General features: G+C 36.9%; 2 protein-coding genes across 2 annotated transcripts; both read left to right on the top strand.

Moving 5' to 3' along the window:
- Positions 1–4,212: 4,212 nt before the first annotated feature.
- LOC120636680 (epidermal growth factor receptor-like) lies at positions 4,213–7,729 on the top strand. The gene is made up of 2 exons (XM_039908249.1): positions 4,213–5,256; positions 6,586–7,729. Exons 1-2 carry the CDS (start codon positions 4,306–4,308, stop codon positions 7,444–7,446), a joined length of 1,812 nt encoding a protein of 603 aa, XP_039764183.1. The 5' UTR covers positions 4,213–4,305; the 3' UTR covers positions 7,447–7,729.
- Positions 7,730–19,311: 11,582 nt separating this feature from the next.
- Positions 19,312–22,828, top strand: LOC120636677 (epidermal growth factor receptor-like). Its single transcript, XM_039908245.1, has 2 exons — positions 19,312–20,355; positions 21,685–22,828. Exons 1-2 carry the CDS (start codon positions 19,405–19,407, stop codon positions 22,543–22,545), a joined length of 1,812 nt encoding a protein of 603 aa, XP_039764179.1. The 5' UTR covers positions 19,312–19,404; the 3' UTR covers positions 22,546–22,828.
- Positions 22,829–23,095: the final 267 nt, after the last annotated feature.

Genomic DNA, 23,095 nt, shown 5'->3' with positions numbered 1-23,095 from the left:
GAAACACAATTACGAAATAATATTTGAGGATGCAAAAGTATATTTCATAAAGAATCACCCTGTAAAAATTTTAAATCACAAGCATATTTTTTTTCCGTACAAACGAATTCAAAACATTCAAAGTGTTTATGACAACCCTATTAAAGATAAAAGACCGACACGCGCGTTACCTACGTTACACGACGCGTACCTAGTAAAGTGAGAGGAGTCACATTATTTTAATTTTGCATGGGATGTTAGGGCTGTTTATAATTTCCCTCAGTAAAAACTATAGCAGTAGTTTACTCAAAAACTATAAGTTTTCGGTTTCGCAGATAAGCATCAGAGACAGTAAATTATGTACCACTAAAGCCTGTGAAATTTATTTCGGTTTTCATTTACACGTATATAAATACTTGACTTCACGGCAAAGTGCCGTCACTAAAAACTGATTATATATAATATAATAAATACTGGTTAGCTTGTTACCATTTTAGACAATAGCTAACTTAAAGTGGAAAAAAACGTGTGTGTACTTATGTACAAGCGTTTACAAGTTATATTTCTTTGGCGTAACAAGATAAAATGCTTTCAAAAATTGTATCTTACGCCTTATTCTACGTTTGTCGAAAAAACGACACTAACAATAGGAAAAAAAAGGAATTGTTTGAATTATTGAAAAAATCAACTGTCAATTCTTTTTTAGAAAAACTAAAATGTTGATTATAGCTAACTTTATGGTTTCGGTTTTTTGTGACGGCGTGCGCGCGCATCGTAAAAATTTACTCTGATCATTTTTCCCTAACGCGCCAAAAGAAGTATAACTTCAATAAATGTTGTACAACAATTTACACACATAGCCATCTTGCCCCAAAGTAAGCGTACCTTGTGTTATGGGTATTAAGATAACTGATGAATATTTTTATGAATAATATACATAATTACTTACAATATACAGATAAACACACAGACACGAATCGTGAGAATAGAACCCTCCCCCTTGAACTCAGAAAGCAGGGTCGCTGCCCACTGCGCCAATCTGTCGTCAAACGTCTTTTTATACTCTCCGTGCAGCCCTTATTTAAAGAGGCCGAGACGGTCATTTCTAAAATAATAATGTTTTATTAAACCGTATTCGTGTAACGAAGTTACGAGAATTGTTTAATAATGCTTTAAACGAAGTTTTGTGTGACCAACTGACAGATGTCAAATATGCAGTTTTTTGCGATCGGGTTATAATACTTTTTTAATTAGACAACCCACACAATAACAGAATCAACCTTATAATCTAACATTTAAATAATTCGCCATACATTTGGTATTTTTTTTTTTATTAATAATTATCTACTTATTTAACAAATGCAAATATAAATTAATATTTTCTAAAATTTATTATTCTAGTTAACTGATAAAATAAATATAAAATATAACTATTTAAATCAATAATTAATAATAATCAATCTATAATAAATGCATTTTAATTAACAAAATAATAAACATCCACCAAAATATTTCGATTTAATGTCGTCGTCGTCCCCCAAGCAATAAACTTATTTAGAATCTTACATCATTTTTTTAATTAATCAAACATGGCGACTGAACGGCGCCATTTTCTAATAATTCGTCGTGTTCGGCAGTAGCGTACACATATATATATATTTTTTTAATTATTATTAATATTTCCCAAGTCATTAAATAATCTACCAGCTATGATAATATGAGCTCGATAAGAACCAGTTATTTTGATAGCGACACTATACTTTAATTGAAACAGTGGCGTTAGTGTTACTATTAATACAGACAAGTGATCTTCTTTTAATTTCTGTTTAACGGGTAATAGGATGAATTTGCACCCAAAATTCCAAATAATTCCCTAATTATCTATAAAATATATAAAACGTAATAACTAATACATAATACATACGTAGAGAAAAATGGTGAAAGATTGACAACCAATTGGAAGGTATAGGTCGGAATCTATCTAAGTTTGTTGCAGGGGGAAAGACCTACTATACTCCTACTATACTTTTGATATCATATAAACACTTTAAATGTGCGTTACTTACATATATACCTAGTGGCTAGAAATACTTGGATCTTTGACAAGAGTCGCCGATTTTACTCCTCTTCTAGCAGACAGAAAACAGGCAGCAGCGTATCTCCTGCGATCATCACCAATTGCGCCCAGCATCGTGCTTAAGAACAAACCGCCTTTAGTTGAACTTTTATGGGCTATTAATGACTGTAGGGGTTAATTCTGATCGATCAATTAAAAATGGCGTAGAAGAACCAGAGTAAATGACAACTCAACGTTGCATAGTGTGAGGAAATGAGGGACCAAAGTGCTGGAGTGGCGACTCGGTATCAGGAAGAGCAGCACTAATAGACCCCCCACTAGGTATTCAGCCGAAATCAAGATAACGTGGGAGCCATTTGAGTTGGCAGCAGTAGAGTTGTATGTGGAAATCTCTGCAAGAGACAATGAACCAACCGATCGTTGTCACTACGACGTCGCCAGGCACGTTATAGCATACAAGCTTATATCATAAGTATAATCAATCTTGTATACTCATGAGAGTATAGAATATGTTTGTATACTCATAGTAAGTACCGGTGCGCAAGCAAAGCGGGGACGTATGGGAACGGCGGACTCCCCTTGTAAGCCGTATCGGGCGGAGTCGATTCACTATGACCGCGCTACATATGTTTATACAAAACTAAAATATTCCTAAACGGTCGTAATAGTAAACTGAGATCAAGTCCTCAAGTTACAGTCAATCAATGCTTAAGACTGAACTTGGGAACCTTTTCTAATCTCAATGTCAGTTTTTTTAATACGAGCTGAAAACGCACTCAGTTGATGAGATTCGAAAGTTATGAATAAAAATAGTAAACATGAATATTTGAGCAATTATTTGCTTTTTTCGTATTGATTAGCACCACAAAAACTAGACAAACGCCTAATTTATTGGAAACGTATAATTGTTCGTTGCAAATTTCGACACTCGATTTCTGATTTCTTACGTAAAACTACGTTCACAAACACACACAGGTTTAATTTTTCACAAGTAATTTTACAATAAAAATAAGTGTGTAATAGGACGTGTCCAAACTTTTGTATTAAAGTAAAAGTTGGGTATTTAGAAGTCCTCTGCTACATCAATATTCTTTTGACACTGCAACTATCGGAAATGACTTATTAGGTAACATAATTTTTTTCTCCCCTGTAGACATATGACCCAAAATGCATAATTAGGGATAACGCCCTCGGGGGATGAATAGTGACTAAGGTGGGCTTTATGGACCACTGTCCCGTTCGCTTGCGCCGCAGCGTACGCTGAACCTTATAGTGCGTTTGGGACCAGCTTGAACGGGTATGGGGCCAAGTTTACATGTGTATGGGACCGTCCTGTACGGAGTTGTCCTTCTTGTTGCGAGAAAACCGACGGTGCTTGCCCACAGATAGGATTTCATAGGCTTGCTGGATCTCCATGAACTTTTCCTGGGCCGCTCGCCGGTCTTCCAACTTGGCCTTATCCGGGTGGTTTTCCCGGGACAAGCGGCGCCAGCGTCTGGTTATCTCCTGCTGGCTCGCGTCCGGACCAACTCCAAGCACCTGCAATTAATGATATACTTTGAATTCTTTGAATGACAGTAATAAAGAATCGCTAAAATTAAAGTTTTAAGAAAAACGTATTTTTATTTATATCCTAAGTGAGATAGGTATTTATTTTCAATTAATAAAACTGCAAAATCTAGCGATCCGCCATGACAGTTGAAAAGCCGAATTCACTATTATGACGTCACTTCTATCTAAACATAACTTTGTATCGTTTTCAACTTCGGAATTCGAATCTCTGCGTATATCAAGTATTTCAGGATTTCAAACTATCAGTTGCTAAGTTTTTTGTTACCAATACCAAAATCATCATAAATAACAAGGTCTTACTAAAGGTTTAATTTGCCTATTACGTCACGACGCCCTGACACCCGGCGAGCGTTTTTGCGGGATATAGTTTATGTTGAAATATAATTTACAATTTGATTTGATGATATATCAAAACCTTTCATTTCAAGAATAAGATATTTTTTGGATATAGTTAGATACTTTCTACCGAATAAAGGCTGCAGTGGCTGGCTGCTTACATAAGTGCAACAAAGGCCAGCTAGGATTGAGGACGGATAGTCAAGCGTGCCACAACACTTAGGTTACGGTATTTATATAAGGTAGTTATACTCGTGTTTGCATTTATACTTTTGGTTATCCTGGCCATCATTGGATACACATGCAGACAAAAAGCCAAAGCGAAAAAGGAAGCGGTGAAAATGACAAGGGTGCTAACTGGTTGTGAGGACAACGAACCACTCCGACCTACCAATGTTAAACCAAATCTGGCAAAATTGAGGATCATAAAAGAAGCTGAGCTTCGAAGAGGGGGTATGCTTGGTTTCGGTGCATTCGGAAAAGTTTACAAAGGTGTCTGGGTTCCCGAAGGAGAAAATGTCAAGATTCCTGTTGCAATTAAAGTTTTGAAAGAGGGAAGCGGTGCTAGCACTAGCAAAGAATTTCTAGAGGAAGCATATATAATGGCCAGTGTTGAACATCCGAATTTACTGCAACTTCTTGCTGTCTGTCTCACTAACCAGATGATGCTGATTACGCAACTCATGCCTCTCGGATGTCTGTTGGACTATGTCAGGACTCATAAGGAAAAGATCGGGTCGAAGGCATTTTTGAACTGGTGTACCCAAATAGCGCGCGGAATGGCCTATTTGGAAGACAAAAGATTGGTTCACAGAGACTTGGCAGCTCGGAATGTTCTAGTGCAAACTCCTAACTGTGTGAAGATAACCGATTTCGGCTTAGCGAAGCTATTGGACATAAACGAGGATGAATACAAGGCAGCTGGAGGCAAAATGCCCATTAAGTGGCTAGCGTTGGAGTGCGTGCAGCACAGAATATTTACACACAAAAGTGATGTCTGGGCTTTCGGCGTAACAATTTGGGAGATATTGAGCTATGGTGCGCGGCCGTATGCTAACATATCTGCGAGAAATGTACCTGAACTAATTGAGAACGGATTGAAACTGCCCCAGCCTACTATTTGTACGTTGGACATTTACTGCGTAATGGTTTCATGTTGGATGCTCGACGCAGATAGCCGACCGACATTCAAGCAGCTCGCCGAAAGATTTGCTGAAATGGCTCGTGACCCTGGACGATACCTGGTCATCCCCGGTGACAAGTTTATGCGACTCCCATCCTATTCAACTCAGGTAATTTTCACTTTTATAATCACAATTCTTTTATGTATATAAAAGAAATATTTAACTAACTGATTCACTGACTAACTGAATAATCCACGAGTAATGGAATGTATTAGATATGCCTACAAACTTAAATTTGGAAGTTACCTTCCAGGGCTCAGACTCAAATACTTTGCTGTATTAAACGTTCTTAGGAGTAGAGAAATAGTTAGACGTTTTAAGGAGGATAGTATATAATGCAACAAGCTTGGTACATGGCATTCTACAGTCGAGGCGGTATTAGGCGCCTAGCAATGCAAAATACGCGTTTCATTCGACGGTTGTCGTCACACTTGCAAGGAAAAAAGAAAAAAATTGGTTGCCTGTAAAGTCGGTATACGGGCGAAAGTTTTACGTGACAACGACTTTGAGTGGTAAAATAATTTTAATGTGAATATTCATTCGTATAGTAGGAAGAAGGATGAAATAATAGTAACAATTTAAAACATTTATTTATACAAAGAATTATATTTAAAACATTAATTTATACAAAGAATCTCGCACTGAATTTCATATTAACAAAATTTTATTTTTACCTTTACACATACATACGTATTTATATACAAATATACATACAATAACTTGCAATACATTTGCGTACAATGAAACAGCGTTTACTACAAAGGGACGCGTGCCTTTCACTTTTTATGTCTGTCTCTCTCGCTCTTAGGCGGGCTAACCATGCCCGAGTGGAAGGGACGCGTGCCTCTCACTCGCTCTCATTGTGAGCGCATAACGTGAGCGGAGCGTAACGCAGTTTCTTGAAGTGTCACCCGATCTTCCCAACGTCTTACAAACCAATTTATAAGACGTTGTCACGTCAAAATGGGACGTAACTTTTAAGAACGTCCTCATAAAATAACTGAGTATCTCTCTGTCCTCACAAAATATTATTGACAGAAAATGATGCATCGGATTTTTTTTTGGTTACCCAGGCAAACCGACATATCTACAGCTAGCTTCTTTTGTTTTATACAGCCGATGTTTAAAAATTTACAACAACAATTTTTTGTTATTCAAAATACAATTAATTAAGAATTGTCAATAATTTGATCAAATTAAACGTTCATTCATCATAACTAAGAAGCTTTATATTAGAGATTGTGTCCTACCGTGTACCTTATGTGTGCCTTACGTGCAATCGTGATGAAAAAAGTTTATACAAGATGTTTGGTCTATTACATAGATATTAAAATACGAGTGTGATTTACATCGTCATGTGGAGTTTACAAACATATTATATTACTTAGGTTTATAATCAACTATGCGTAGGTTATAATTGAATGTTTTCATTTCCAGGATGAAAGGGAAATGATAAGGAGTTTGTCTTCAGCCATGGATGGCCCCGAGCCAATAGTAGAAGCGGATGAATATCTCCACCCAAAAGCCGATATCACGCCCGGCTCTATCTCGCCACTCACCTCCGTCTCGCCTGGATCGCCCGAGAGCAGTGCAATCAAGCCTATTGCCTCTCCCTCCTGGGTGAACAACATCAATGGCCAACAAGGTGCGATAGTCGATATCTCGAGGCCAAGTTGGGAAACAGATCTCATGAAGTACCCGCTCTCTCGCTACACCGTCAGCCCGAACGGCACGGAAATGCGGCACTACTATAACAATGGCGCATGCGCTTCCGATTGCTCCAGTAGCTCCCGATATTGTAGTGGCCCCATGAGGGTCCGAGCTGACGTCACGGAGAGCAGGTTCGACAGTATGTCCAGAAACAAAGAAGCGCAAGTGGGCAACCTGAAACTGAACTTGCCCTTGGACGAGGACGATTACCTCATGCCATCGCCGCAGCAAAACAAGAATGCGTCGACGTATATGGATTTAATTGGCGATGGCGGAGAAGAGCAGGAGGCTAAGGATGATGAAGAGTACAGCGGATTCGTGGACTCGGAGCGATGTGTGGATAATCCGGAGTACCTGATGTCCGAACAGGGGGTTCCTCCGCAAACGATCGGGATACCCACCGAGCCGGTGGCGCTGGAGTCTTTGGAGACTTGCGAGAGCAGCGCCGGGGATTCGACGCCGCAGCCGGGCCCGAGCAAATACCAGCCGCAGCGGTCGGTGGAGGAGGAATCGATGTCCGACCACGAGTACTACAACGACCTTCAGCGGGAACTCCAACCCCTACGACGCGACGAGACCACGGTGTAAGCGACGAGCGAACTGCTCAGTGGAAGATCGATGTCTTAGCGATCACAGGTTAGGTTAACAACGCGAATACTGTCTTCGGCAGCGAAGTGGTTTCAGTACGTAGGTGATCGCTGGCGCGAACAGTGCTCGGAATGGACGATGTAATCTCACAACTTATGATTGTTTTACTTAAAAAGTGCCATTTTATGCGATGGCTAGGTTTTAGCTTGTTGACAAACTTTTAATTAAAAAAAAATTATCGTTTTACTAGAAATCTATTACACAATTTTTGTTATTCACTTAATTATTGTAGAAAAGAAAACTTGTTATAATGCTAAAAATTTGTAAAATAAAATATGCGATGTGCTTATACAGAGAAGCACATTCAAAATATTAAGTTATTTATTAATTTAGTTTAAGAAAGGCTATGTTTACGTTTTTCCCGAATGTATATTTTTAAGTGAACGTTATTTTAATTTTTAAAACTGTTATAATTAGTTTAATAATTTACGATACACTGAAATTTTGTTGTAGCTATTCGGCTCAAAGTAACTTATATATCGAGAATGGCAGTCACTTTTACTGTACTATAACGATATATGCATTTAAACAAATATAATATGCAATTTAGCGACATACTGATATGTATACCACGTAGTAAGTAAATTGAAATCGAAAGAATTTGGTCGAAAAGGGTTTAGCCAATACTCTTACATGTTGGCTATCATAAAATTTACGTATACTTCCTTAAGAAACTTTCATTTAATTACTATTTTATGAAATAAAAAAAAATCTTTTATAAAGATATATCTGTACACAGTATACCATGTAGGCTTGGCGTTATAATTAAAAAGAGGAAGATTACTTTGGTGTCAGTGATGTAAAAATACCGACAGGGATTATTGATGTAGAGGATTTGTATTGGCTAAGCAATGCTGAAGACGGTGAAAGTATGAGTAAACGGGTTTAAAGGATCAAATTCCGCAATAAGTGTTCCTATTCCGACAATCCGATTTATTACGAACATCTTATAATAATCGCTTACTTAGAAATGTTGTACGTTACCGTCTATTAGTATCGCAATACCAATGTAACTTTTCCTGTGTCAGTATTTTCAACCATACACTCTGCTACTACTTTTCTAAATCGTCTTTAAATGTAAACAATATATTAATAACTTTTTAGTTTGTTCCAAAAAAACAATAACGCTATGAAAAGTAATGTGTTTTTATAAAAATAAACTTTACACTCAACAGTAACAAAGACCTTGATATAAAAACAAAAAGACATTATAAGACAAGAAATGGACCGTTCGTTATGATTTGTTCTCAATCCATGTCTTAACACGATTAATTTCATAGTTGGCTAATTAGCCTCTGTAAGAACATAAACAGATCGACCTCTTTTTAGTCATAACTTATAATTGCATGTAGGTACCTATTGTACAAACGCCACATATTTTTGTATTATTTTACCTACAGTTTAACAACAAATTTATTATTGTGTGATCTTGCCAATTTCGGGACCAATTATTTCTACATAGACCTATTTATTAGGACTCTGTTTTGTGAATGGTTTGTTTTATCTTTCCACTTTCCAAACATCAAAGAAATATGACAAACACAGCTAAATCGTGTCAATACTGATAATTTTATGATAGAATACCAGAATGATAGCTGGTTAAATGTAAACTTCGGAAATCAGAGACGCAAGATAATTGTAAGAATGACAACATATTCAATTTGTACATTTTATTGTAGTAATGGAGCCTGCGCAAATAAGGGATTCATAAAAAAAACATTCAAATTACGTATTACAAAAAGTATCGAAATTTATTTAATATTTTTTTCTAAACATTCCACATTCTAATTATTGTTGCTATATCAAACGCTGGTCGCACGCAAGACGCATACACGAATAAATGGTCGCTTGTTTGTGTTTTACTTCAATTTAAACACACGTTATAATGAAGTTAAATAAAAACAAAAAGACGGGAGTTTTAAGAAAATGTATGCAAAGAAGAAAGAAATTCGGACTCTAGTTTTCAAATATTTATAATTAACAATTAATTATAATTCTGCAAAGTCTGTCATATAAGAGGCGAGACGAATTTAGGACCGACTTGCGACCAACACGCACTGTAGAGAAGAAGAACTGTTCGTTTGATAAACTTTTATGAAGCCCTAGGTAAAATGAAGCTCAAAAGTAAACAAAACACAAACTAAATAGTGTATAATTTTTATTTAATATTCGACCAAACTCTCGTTTGCCATGTAAAATGTAAATAATTCATTTAATTATGTTATGTATATTATATTTTGTACATTTAATAGATTTAAGTTAAAAGATATATTACTATGATTTAGACACCCATCAATGTATGTAACTTTGTACATAACAAAAGATTTTTAAACAAAATATATCGGCTTTTGTATTACGAAACTAGATCGGAACATTGCTATTGGTGCCTTTTACTGTTCACAGTTCCAATGAGCTAAACCAGATTCGCTGGTCTAAAAGGGCAGTACCTATCGTTTATCATAAAACACAGTGGAAATGATGTCACTAATTTTACAGCTGTCAAGTGTGACATCATGTGAGTAAAATGAACCGAGCGCTGCCCCTTTCCAATTATTTGCCATTGAAAAGTCTACCTACCGCTATTTTTAGCCTTATCAATTTAGTTTAGAGTTGTACGTCTAACAGATTTAGAACTCTTAAAATAAATTAAAGGACCTCAGTGATAGCTGACAATAAATATAGCTAAAACGCCAATTTCCCCAAATCTTGCCCCCGATTTTACCGCATAGATTTCGTGAGAGCAACATTTTTTTCTAACAATGCAAAATGCCAAGATCATTACTCAAATTCACAATTAAGTTATACAGAAAAAAGTTTAACCACAGAGCCCTGCTTCGCTATGACATCTATATCAATGACTACTAACGAAATGCATTTTGTGACGTAATTATGAACACCTATTTATAAATAGTTATAAATGTATACGTCACAAATTGTCTTTAAACATGAGTACGAATTGCATGAGAGAGAATCAGGGCCCCACATTAATAATATGACTTATTATAATTGCGATTATTATGATTGTAATGCGCGATGAAGTTTCGTAATACGCGGCGGAGCTGAAGAGCTGTACACTGTGCCATTAATGTAACAAATTATTTTATATTCAACGTTTTAAATCTCAATAAGTATATTCCATAAATAACGCAGACACAAAATTATTTTATTTGCATAGGCCTATCTCAGAGTCTTATGAAGCAGTTATACAAAAATACATCTACCTTATTCAGACAATATCAAGAGCATTTGCTTTCGGAAATAACTAATTACTTAAACTGCCACTTTAATATGTTATTTCGACAATATTCAGTAGCGTGGAAACAAGTAATCTAACGCAAATGAAAACCAACCTGGTTGCTTCACGTTTAGATTTAAAATGTAACAACAAGTTACCCATGCAAATAATATGTTTGCGTAGATTGTGGTTATTCATTTAAATGTGGTAAAAAAGCCATTTAAACTAGAAAAAAGCCTAATGTAATGGTATGATGATACTAATCGAAATTTTGAAAGAAAGTACGTTTAAAAATAAATCAAATGAAATGAAAGGTAACAATAAATATTGTATAGAAAATAATAATGATCAATTATTTCGTGGAGAGGAAAGTTCTGTCCCGTTCTCGTGAATACGGAAATTGCATAACACTTAATTAAAACAAATTAAAAAAAAATCAAGTAACACGTCGTAGTAAGCCATAATTTAGGCAACAATAATGAAATCTTAAGAATCTGGGAGTTTGATGATTTTTCTTCATTAAATTTTCGATAAATTTAGATATTTTTTTTATAGGCGTGTTATTTCTTCGTATTTTGAACTTTCGGTAGTGTTGTCTGGCCATTTACAATGTATTGTATGTATACACTACAGTAATTACTTACATGGGTATGTCTTTGTACCTTGAACTTAAACCATAGGCAGGACATTATATATTTCACAGAAGCAGCTACTTAATTATTTTTAAATATATTTCTTTCCAATAAATTTGACTTCTTTCGAAATACGCGTATTTATTTATGTATCGCAATTAGATAGGCATATTCAAGTATTCAAATATGTTATAATATATTATTATATGCCATTAAACTGTAATTTGTAAGCTGTTCTTATGTAGTCGGAAAGTTGTATTTCTCCGACAGCAGGGCCACGACTTCGTCGGACATTAAGCGGCCACTAAGTCGTCGCAAATATCCAAAGCCGCGTAAGTGAAAAGCAGTGGGCCTGTCAAAATTGTAGTAAAAATTTTCGGATAAAATGTTTCTCGCATAATACATTATTAAACGGTTGTGCTTGCGATAATGTTTGACAGCCGATTGGCGCAGCAGGCAGCTTACCTGCTTTCTGAGTCCAAGTCCGTGGGTTCGATTCCCACAACTAGAAAATATTTGTGTGATGAACATTAATGTTTTTCAGTGTCTCGGTGTTTATGTGTAAATTATAAGTATTTTCATTCATCAGTCATCTTAGTACCCATAAAACAAGCTTCGCTAACTTTGGGGCTAGGTGGCGATGTGCGTATTGTCGTAGTATATTTTTTTATTTATTTATTTTATTTAACGTCGTTGTTGGTGAAAATATTAGAGAGAACGTTGCTCAAAATTTTGGACTTTTTCATTGGACATGTCACACGCGCCGTGTGATCCCAGAGTTTCGGTGTCGGGTACATGTTAATAACTTATCCCGTCAAGAAATTTTGTCAACCCTCGTGCCTCGATGAGTACGTTAAGCAGTCGGTTTCGTATAATTATTATTAAGCCCCGCCAATCATTGCAGCTGCGTGGTGGGTCACGCCTTTTATTAATAGGAGTCGTATGCCCAGCCGTGGGACACGTTGAATGCTGCCCTTATATTAATAGGATTACTGATGATGTTTCCAAATACATATTCGCTGAACGTTATCGCAAGCATGACTGTATAGATATAGGTAATACTTAAGAACTTAAAGTTGATCGTAAACTGCTGCAAGACCCAAGGTCTACAGCAGGCCAAGGCCATAACGGTCAACTCTCTTGGACATTCTCACTGTCAGTAGATGAAGACGCTATAATAGTTCCGCGGAACGCTCTCTCGGATTTGTGGCAGTGAGCGATCATTATTAATTGGTGTTATTGATATTGTATCCATTTGAGAGTAATATCAAATTATATTCACTCGTATTTTTGAGTTATTCTATCTCACAAAGACCAAGAAAGCCTCACGATGTACCGACTATAGTTTTGCGTGTGATAACCGCAATTATCTACTCTGCACACGCAAATGCATGTATCTATCTTGAACACAATTTTTTTTTAATTACCTCATCCAAATTCAAATTGAAAAATGTTTTATTCAGACCTTGTCACAGGCACTCATTAAACGTTCATACATTTAACATGTTAACACTAATGTTAGGTGATGGTGATAACTCCATGAGTTAACTTAAAACTAAAGCTAGGAGGGTTCCAAACGCGCCCTGGTCTAGAAAGAGCAATTAACCTAGATAATTTACCGTGCCAAATAGAAAAAATTTAATAAAATGACCTATTCTGTAACCGTGGCTCAAAATGGTCTTGAGATAGAACAACTGTAGGTAACTATTTCAAATAATTACTATTATAATATGTAATCACTGTCAGTAATGTATTTCATTGTATACTTTTACAAAAATCTAAATGTTTAGTGGCTTATATAACATACTATTATATTGAATGTGTAGACGTGTAGATGTGTAGATACAGGTGATGCAAAGGTAATAAATAAAATAAAACCTGTTAAATGATGTTTTTCTTACCTTTTAAATTATTTATTCTTGGTTGGTTTTGCAATGTAGTTACGGCTACTAAGAATAGAAGTCGCCACCCCTCCTCTTCCCTTACTAAGGGAATATAACGGAGAACATGTTGCAGCTTCCTCTATGCTACTACTACGTGGTGACCATGGGCAAGCCCTTCCGTTGGGAGAGGCCTTAAGACCAGCAATGGACGCTACCACCGATGAAGTCTTAAGATGATAGCTTGCTTAATAATGACAGTTGTATTAAACCAATACCCTAATCCGCAGCACGTTGGTAACTAGCCACGGCCGAAACCCTCACCAAAGCAATAGGGAAAATATTCTGGCATAAATTCCCGTGGATCGGACCCGGGGCTTATCACTTATAAACCATATAGCTCAACGGGATTAAACCAGGGATTTCATCGCACCATCTACGCTAACCTGTAGCCTTAATACATAATTTTCTCGCCCGCAATCAAGTTACATGTATTATACTCTGTATCGTCAAAGTAAAATGGACTTGATGTCACTCGATCTAAAGTCGCATATCCTCTACTTCTGATTGTTGTATTACAACCATTCTGTCACAAGCCCGAGCTAAAGAATTAACTCATAACAAATAAAATCCATTTTACTCCGATGGTCAAGTATTTTCAAACTCGAAAACGACTTCGATTGCGAACGAGCACATCATGTACTAAGGCTACTGTAGGGAATGTAGAATCAAACCAATACCTTTATCCATTTTCACGCGGCACGTCTTTGTCGGTAACTAGCGACGGCCGAAACCTCCTACCAGAACAAGTCAGAAAAATCAACCAGATCAAACCAGAGCTCACCACTTCGCCAGAGGTCGTCATATCATCTACGTAACTTTGCGGACCCTCAAACGTTTGATGATAAAATATATTGAATCTTCAAAATACGTTTTACCACCGATATATTTTAACGTACGAGTAAAACAACACGCCGCAATTCAAAATGGCATAATCAAGGAAATAAAAAAAAACCATATACATTTATTTCGTTTATTTATTGAATAAGGTAAAAAATGTAAATAAACATTAAGTACAAAACTTTCATTTTAATCACGATATAATAACATTTTCCGGAGAAGCCTCAGGCTTCTATAAACTGTGGCTAATACAGGACATTCGAAAAGGAGTCGCACGCTTACTTTGTGTCTACTAAAGTCTATCAATAACCTGTTATATACCTGTACCTATAGTTATTTACAGCGAACAAAAACATAAAACATTGAAAAAAATATAAAATTTAATTTCTGATAAAATCAACGACCACACCTAGAATGAATGAATGAATGAATGAATTTATACAACTTATTGAAAACCACAAAAAAATATTTAATTTCTGGAATACATCAAAAATTGCAAAAAAAACTACAATTTGCGGATTTAATGACTGCATATTATCATTAAAATATTATCTAAGAATTTTACCTGACTGCATGTAACGATCTTAGATAATATTTTCTTCTCTAAGAAGCTAAGCGAGCGAAATTACGCATCCCGCCCGCGATTCGCCCCAATTTCACATATCAAACTCTATACCGACAAAGAAAAATGAACCCTAATGACACTCACTTTAGAATCGAAAATCCTGTACTCCTGATTCTTATTTACAAACGTTCTGCCCAAAGTTTCATCAAGAATTGTTGGCTAATTTTAAGCTTTATTCTTATAAGAATAAGATCCATTTTACCGCGATGTTCAAGTATTTCCATACTCGTAACGACGCAAGCAACTGCGAGCGAGCCTTAATGTGAGCTCTGAAACTGAGTCTGAGTCTAGAAACGTTAAAGGAGGTAAGCTGACCTGCTATACAACGTGAAACACAATTACGAAATAATATTTGAGGATGCAAAAGTATATTTCATAAAGAATCACCCTGTAAAAATTTTAAATCACAAGCATATTTTTTTTCCGTACAAACGAATTCAAAACATTCAAAGTGTTTATGACAACCCTATTAAAGATAAAAGACCGACACGCGCGTTACCTACGTTACACGACGCGTACCTAGTAAAGTGAGAGGAGTCACATTATTTTAATTTTGCATGGGATGTTAGGGCTGTTTATAATTTCCCTCAGTAAAAACTATAGCAGTAGTTTACTCAAAAACTATAAGTTTTCGGTTTCGCAGATAAGCATCAGAGACAGTAAATTATGTACCACTAAAGCCTGTGAAATTTATTTCGGTTTTCATTTACACGTATATAAATACTTGACTTCACGGCAAAGTGCCGTCACTAAAAACTGATTATATATAATATAATAAATACTGGTTAGCTTGTTACCATTTTAGACAATAGCTAACTTAAAGTGGAAAAAAACGTGTGTGTACTTATGTACAAGCGTTTACAAGTTATATTTCTTTGGCGTAACAAGATAAAATGCTTTCAAAAATTGTATCTTACGCCTTATTCTACATTTGTCGAAAAAACGACACTAACAATAGGAAAAAAAAGGAATTGTTTGAATTATTGAAAAAATCAACTGTCAATTCTTTTTTAGAAAAACTAAAATGTTGATTATAGCTAACTTTATGGTTTCGGTTTTTTGTGACGGCGTGCGCGCGCATCGTAAAAATTTACTCTGATCATTTTTCCCTAACGCGCCAAAAGAAGTATAACTTCAATAAATGTTGTACAACAATTTACACACATAGCCATCTTGCCCCAAAGTAAGCGTACCTTGTGTTATGGGTATTAAGATAACTGATGAATATTTTTATGAATAATATACATAATTACTTACAATATACAGATAAACACACAGACACGAATCGTGAGAATAGAACCCTCCCCCTTGAACTCAGAAAGCAGGGTCGCTGCCCACTGCGCCAATCTGTCGTCAAACGTCTTTTTATACTCTCCGTGCAGCCCTTATTTAAAGAGGCCGAGACGGTCATTTCTAAAATAATAATGTTTTATTAAACCGTATTCGTGTAACGAAGTTACGAGAATTGTTTAATAATGCTTTAAACGAAGTTTTGTGTGACCAACTGACAGATGTCAAATATGCAGTTTTTTGCGATCGGGTTATAATACTTTTTTAATTAGACAACCCACACAATAACAGAATCAACCTTATAATCTAACATTTAAATAATTCGCCATACATTTGGTATTTTTTTTTTTATTAATAATTATCTACTTATTTAACAAATGCAAATATAAATTAATATTTTCTAAAATTTATTATTCTAGTTAACTGATAAAATAAATATAAAATATAACTATTTAAATCAATAATTAATAATAATCAATCTATAATAAATGCATTTTAATTAACAAAATAATAAACATCCACCAAAATATTTCGATTTAATGTCGTCGTCGTCCCCCAAGCAATAAACTTATTTAGAATCTTACATCATTTTTTTAATTAATCAAACATGGCGACTGAACGGCGCCATTTTCTAATAATTCGTCGTGTTCGGCAGTAGCGTACACATATATATATATTTTTTTAATTATTATTAATATTTCCCAAGTCATTAAATAATCTACCAGCTATGATAATATGAGCTCGATAAGAACCAGTTATTTTGATAGCGACACTATACTTTAATTGAAACAGTGGCGTTAGTGTTACTATTAATACAGACAAGTGATCTTCTTTTAATTTCTGTTTAACGGGTAATAGGATGAATTTGCACCCAAAATTCCAAATAATTCCCTAATTATCTATAAAATATATAAAACGTAATAAGTAATACATAATACATACGTAGAGAAAAATGGTGAAAGATTGACAACCAATTGGAAGGTATAGGTCGGAATCTATCTAAGTTTGTTGCAGGGGGAAAGACCTACTATACTCCTACTATACTTTTGATATCATATAAACACTTTAAATGTGCGTTACTTACATATATACCTAGTGGCTAGAAATACTTGGATCTTTGACAAGAGTCGCCGATTTTACTCCTCTTCTAGCAGACAGAAAACAGGCAGCAGCGTATCTCCTGCGATCATCACCAATTGCGCCCAGCATCGTGCTTAAGAACAAACCGCCTTTAGTTGAACTTTTATGGGCTATTAATGACTGTAGGGGTTAATTCTGATCGATCAATTAAAAATGGCGTAGAAGAACCAGAGTAAATGACAACTCAACGTTGCATAGTGTGAGGAAATGAGGGACCAAAGTGCTGGAGTGGCGACTCGGTATCAGGAAGAGCAGCACTAATAGACCCCCCACTAGGTATTCAGCCGAAATCAAGATAACGTGGGAGCCATTTGAGTTGGCAGCAGTAGAGTTGTATGTGGAAATCTCTGCAAGAGACAATGAACCAACCGATCGTTGTCACTACGACGTCGCCAGGCACGTTATAGCATACAAGCTTATATCATAAGTATAATCAATCTTGTATACTCATGAGAGTATAGAATATGTTTGTATACTCATAGTAAGTACCGGTGCGCAAGCAAAGCGGGGACGTATGGGAACGGCGGACTCCCCTTGTAAGCCGTATCGGGCGGAGTCGATTCACTATGACCGCGCTACATATGTTTATACAAAACTAAAATATTCCTAAACGGTCGTAATAGTAAACTGAGATCAAGTCCTCAAGTTACAGTCAATCAATGCTTAAGACTGAACTTGGGAACCTTTTCTAATCTCAATGTCAGTTTTTTTAATACGAGCTGAAAACGCACTCAGTTGATGAGATTCGAAAGTTATGAATAAAAATAGTAAACATGAATATTTGAGCAATTATTTGCTTTTTTCGTATTGATTAGCACCACAAAAACTAGACAAACGCCTAATTTATTGGAAACGTATAATTGTTCGTTGCAAATTTCGACACTCGATTTCTGATTTCTTACGTAAAACTACGTTCACAAACACACACAGGTTTAATTTTTCACAAGTAATTTTACAATAAAAATAAGTGTGTAATAGGACGTGTCCAAACTTTTGTATTAAAGTAAAAGTTGGGTATTTAGAAGTCCTCTGCTACATCAATATTCTTTTGACACTGCAACTATCGGAAATGACTTATTAGGTAACATAATTTTTTTCTCCCCTGTAGACATATGACCCAAAATGCATAATTAGGGATAACGCCCTCGGGGGATGAATAGTGACTAAGGTGGGCTTTATGGACCACTGTCCCGTTCGCTTGCGCCGCAGCGTACGCTGAACCTTATAGTGCGTTTGGGACCAGCTTGAACGGGTATGGGGCCAAGTTTACATGTGTATGGGACCGTCCTGTACGGAGTTGTCCTTCTTGTTGCGAGAAAACCGACGGTGCTTGCCCACAGATAGGATTTCATAGGCTTGCTGGATCTCCATGAACTTTTCCTGGGCCGCTCGCCGGTCTTCCAACTTGGCCTTATCCGGGTGGTTTTCCCGGGACAAGCGGCGCCAGCGTCTGGTTATCTCCTGCTGGCTCGCGTCCGGACCAACTCCAAGCACCTGCAATTAATGATATACTTTGAATTCTTTGAATGACAGTAATAAAGAATCGCTAAAATTAAAGTTTTAAGAAAAACGTATTTTTATTTATATCCTAAGTGAGATAGGTATTTATTTTCAATTAATAAAACTGCAAAATCTAGCGATCCGCCATGACAGTTGAAAAGCCGAATTCACTATTATGACGTCACTTCTATCTAAACATAACTTTGTATCGTTTTCAACTTCGGAATTCGAATCTCTGCGTATATCAAGTATTTCAGGATTTCAAACTATCAGTTGCTAAGTTTTTTGTTACCAATACCAAAATCATCATAAATAACAAGGTCTTACTAAAGGTTTAATTTGCCTATTACGTCACGACGCCCTGACACCCGGCGAGCGTTTTTGCGGGATATAGTTTATGTTGAAATATAATTTACAATTAATATCATCAAAACCTTTCATTTCAAGAATAAGATATTTTTTGGATATAGTTAGATACTTTCTACCGAATAAAGGCTGCAGTGGCTGGCTGCTTACATAAGTGCAACAAAGGCCAGCTAGGATTGAGGACGGATAGTCAAGCGTGCCACAACACTTAGGTTACGGTATTTATATAAGGTAGTTATACTCGTGTTTGCATTTATACTTTTGGTTATCCTGGCCATCATTGGATACACATGCAGACAAAAAGCCAAAGCGAAAAAGGAAGCGGTGAAAATGACAAGGGTGCTAACTGGTTGTGAGGACAACGAACCACTCCGACCTACCAATGTTAAACCAAATCTGGCAAAATTGAGGATCATAAAAGAAGCTGAGCTTCGAAGAGGGGGTATGCTTGGTTTCGGTGCATTCGGAAAAGTTTACAAAGGTGTCTGGGTTCCCGAAGGAGAAAATGTCAAGATTCCTGTTGCAATTAAAGTTTTGAAAGAGGGAAGCGGTGCTAGCACTAGCAAAGAATTTCTAGAGGAAGCATATATAATGGCCAGTGTTGAACATCCGAATTTACTGCAACTTCTTGCTGTCTGTCTCACTAACCAGATGATGCTGATTACGCAACTCATGCCTCTCGGATGTCTGTTGGACTATGTCAGGACTCATAAGGAAAAGATCGGGTCGAAGGCATTTTTGAACTGGTGTACCCAAATAGCGCGCGGAATGGCCTATTTGGAAGACAAAAGATTGGTTCACAGAGACTTGGCAGCTCGGAATGTTCTAGTGCAAACTCCTAACTGTGTGAAGATAACCGATTTCGGCTTAGCGAAGCTATTGGACATAAACGAGGATGAATACAAGGCAGCTGGAGGCAAAATGCCCATTAAGTGGCTAGCGTTGGAGTGCGTGCAGCACAGAATATTTACACACAAAAGTGATGTCTGGGCTTTCGGCGTAACAATTTGGGAGATATTGAGCTATGGTGCGCGGCCGTATGCTAACATATCTGCGAGAAATGTACCTGAACTAATTGAGAACGGATTGAAACTGCCCCAGCCTACTATTTGTACGTTGGACATTTACTGCGTAATGGTTTCATGTTGGATGCTCGACGCAGATAGCCGACCGACATTCAAGCAGCTCGCCGAAAGATTTGCTGAAATGGCTCGTGACCCTGGACGATACCTGGTCATCCCCGGTGACAAGTTTATGCGACTCCCATCCTATTCAACTCAGGTAATTTTCACTTTTATAATCACAATTCTTTTATGTATATAAAAGAAATATTTAACTAACTGATTCACTGACTAACTGAATAATCCACGAGTAATGGAATGTATTAGATATGCCTACAAACTTAAATTTGGAAGTTACCTTCCAGGGCTCAGACTCAAATACTTTGCTGTATTAAACGTTCTTAGGAGTAGAGAAATAGTTAGACGTTTTAAGGAGGATAGTATATAATGCAACAAGCTTGGTACATGGCATTCTACAGTCGAGGCGGTATTAGGCGCCTAGCAATGCAAAATACGCGTTTCATTCGACGGTTGTCGTCACACTTGCAAGGAAAAAAGAAAAAAATTGGTTGCCTGTAAAGTCGGTATACGGGCGAAAGTTTTACGTGACAACGACTTTGAGTGGTAAAATAATTTTAATGTGAATATTCATTCGTATAGTAGGAAGAAGGATGAAATAATAGTAACAATTTAAAACATTTATTTATACAAAGAATTATATTTAAAACATTAATTTATACAAAGAATCTCGCACTGAATTTCATATTAACAAAATTTTATTTTTACCTTTACACATACATACGTATTTATATACAAATATACATACAATAACTTGCAATACATTTGCGTACAATGAAACAGCGTTTACTACAAAGGGACGCGTGCCTTTCACTTTTTATGTCTGTCTCTCTCGCTCTTAGGCGGGCTAACCATGCCCGAGTGGAAGGGACGCGTGCCTCTCACTCGCTCTCATTGTGAGCGCATAACGTGAGCGGAGCGTAACGCAGTTTCTTGAAGTGTCACCCGATCTTCCCAACGTCTTACAAACCAATTTATAAGACGTTGTCACGTCAAAATGGGACGTAACTTTTAAGAACGTCCTCATAAAATAACTGAGTATCTCTCTGTCCTCACAAAATATTATTGACAGAAAATGATGCATCGGATTTTTTTTTGGTTACCCAGGCAAACCGACATATCTACAGCTAGCTTCTTTTGTTTTATACAGCCGATGTTTAAAAATTTACAACAACAATTTTTTGTTATTCAAAATACAATTAATTAAGAATTGTCAATAATTTGATCAAATTAAACGTTCATTCATCATAACTAAGAAGCTTTATATTAGAGATTGTGTCCTACCGTGTACCTTATGTGTGCCTTACGTGCAATCGTGATGAAAAAAGTTTATACAAGATGTTTGGTCTATTACATAGATATTAAAATACGAGTGTGATTTACATCGTCATGTGGAGTTTACAAACATATTATATTACTTAGGTTTATAATCAACTATGCGTAGGTTATAATTGAATGTTTTCATTTCCAGGATGAAAGGGAAATGATAAGGAGTTTGTCTTCAGCCATGGATGGCCCCGAGCCAATAGTAGAAGCGGATGAATATCTCCACCCAAAAGCCGATATCACGCCCGGCTCTATCTCGCCACTCACCTCCGTCTCGCCTGGATCGCCCGAGAGCAGTGCAATCAAGCCTATTGCCTCTCCCTCCTGGGTGAACAACATCAATGGCCAACAAGGTGCGATAGTCGATATCTCGAGGCCAAGTTGGGAAACAGATCTCATGAAGTACCCGCTCTCTCGCTACACCGTCAGCCCGAACGGCACGGAAATGCGGCACTACTATAACAATGGCGCATGCGCTTCCGATTGCTCCAGTAGCTCCCGATATTGTAGTGGCCCCATGAGGGTCCGAGCTGACGTCACGGAGAGCAGGTTCGACAGTATGTCCAGAAACAAAGAAGCGCAAGTGGGCAACCTGAAACTGAACTTGCCCTTGGACGAGGACGATTACCTCATGCCATCGCCGCAGCAAAACAAGAATGCGTCGACGTATATGGATTTAATTGGCGATGGCGGAGAAGAGCAGGAGGCTAAGGATGATGAAGAGTACAGCGGATTCGTGGACTCGGAGCGATGTGTGGATAATCCGGAGTACCTGATGTCCGAACAGGGGGTTCCTCCGCAAACGATCGGGATACCCACCGAGCCGGTGGCGCTGGAGTCTTTGGAGACTTGCGAGAGCAGCGCCGGGGATTCGACGCCGCAGCCGGGCCCGAGCAAATACCAGCCGCAGCGGTCGGTGGAGGAGGAATCGATGTCCGACCACGAGTACTACAACGACCTTCAGCGGGAACTCCAACCCCTACGACGCGACGAGACCACGGTGTAAGCGACGAGCGAACTGCTCAGTGGAAGATCGATGTCTTAGCGATCACAGGTTAGGTTAACAACGCGAATACTGTCTTCGGCAGCGAAGTGGTTTCAGTACGTAGGTGATCGCTGGCGCGAACAGTGCTCGGAATGGACGATGTAATCTCACAACTTATGATTGTTTTACTTAAAAAGTGCCATTTTATGCGATGGCTAGGTTTTAGCTTGTTGACAAACTTTTAATTAAAAAAAAATTATCGTTTTACTAGAAATCTATTACACAATTTTTGTTATTCACTTAATTATTGTAGAAAAGAAAACTTGTTATAATGCTAAAAATTTGTAAAATAAAATATGCGATGTGCTTATACAGAGAAGCACATTCAAAATATTAAGTTATTTATTAATTTAGTTTAAGAAAGGCTATGTTTACGTTTTTCCCGAATGTATATTTTTAAGTGAACGTTATTTTAATTTTTAAAACTGTTATAATTAGTTTAATAATTTACGATACACTGAAATTTTGTTGTAGCTATTCGGCTCAAAGTAACTTATATATCGAGAATGGC

The sequence above is a fragment of the Pararge aegeria genome, chromosome Z (assembly GCF_905163445.1).
Source record: "Pararge aegeria chromosome Z, ilParAegt1.1, whole genome shotgun sequence".
Classification (NCBI taxonomy): domain Eukaryota; kingdom Metazoa; phylum Arthropoda; class Insecta; order Lepidoptera; family Nymphalidae; genus Pararge; species Pararge aegeria.
The sequence above is the reverse complement of the archived record's forward strand: the minus strand, read 5'-3'. Positions and strand labels throughout refer to the sequence as shown.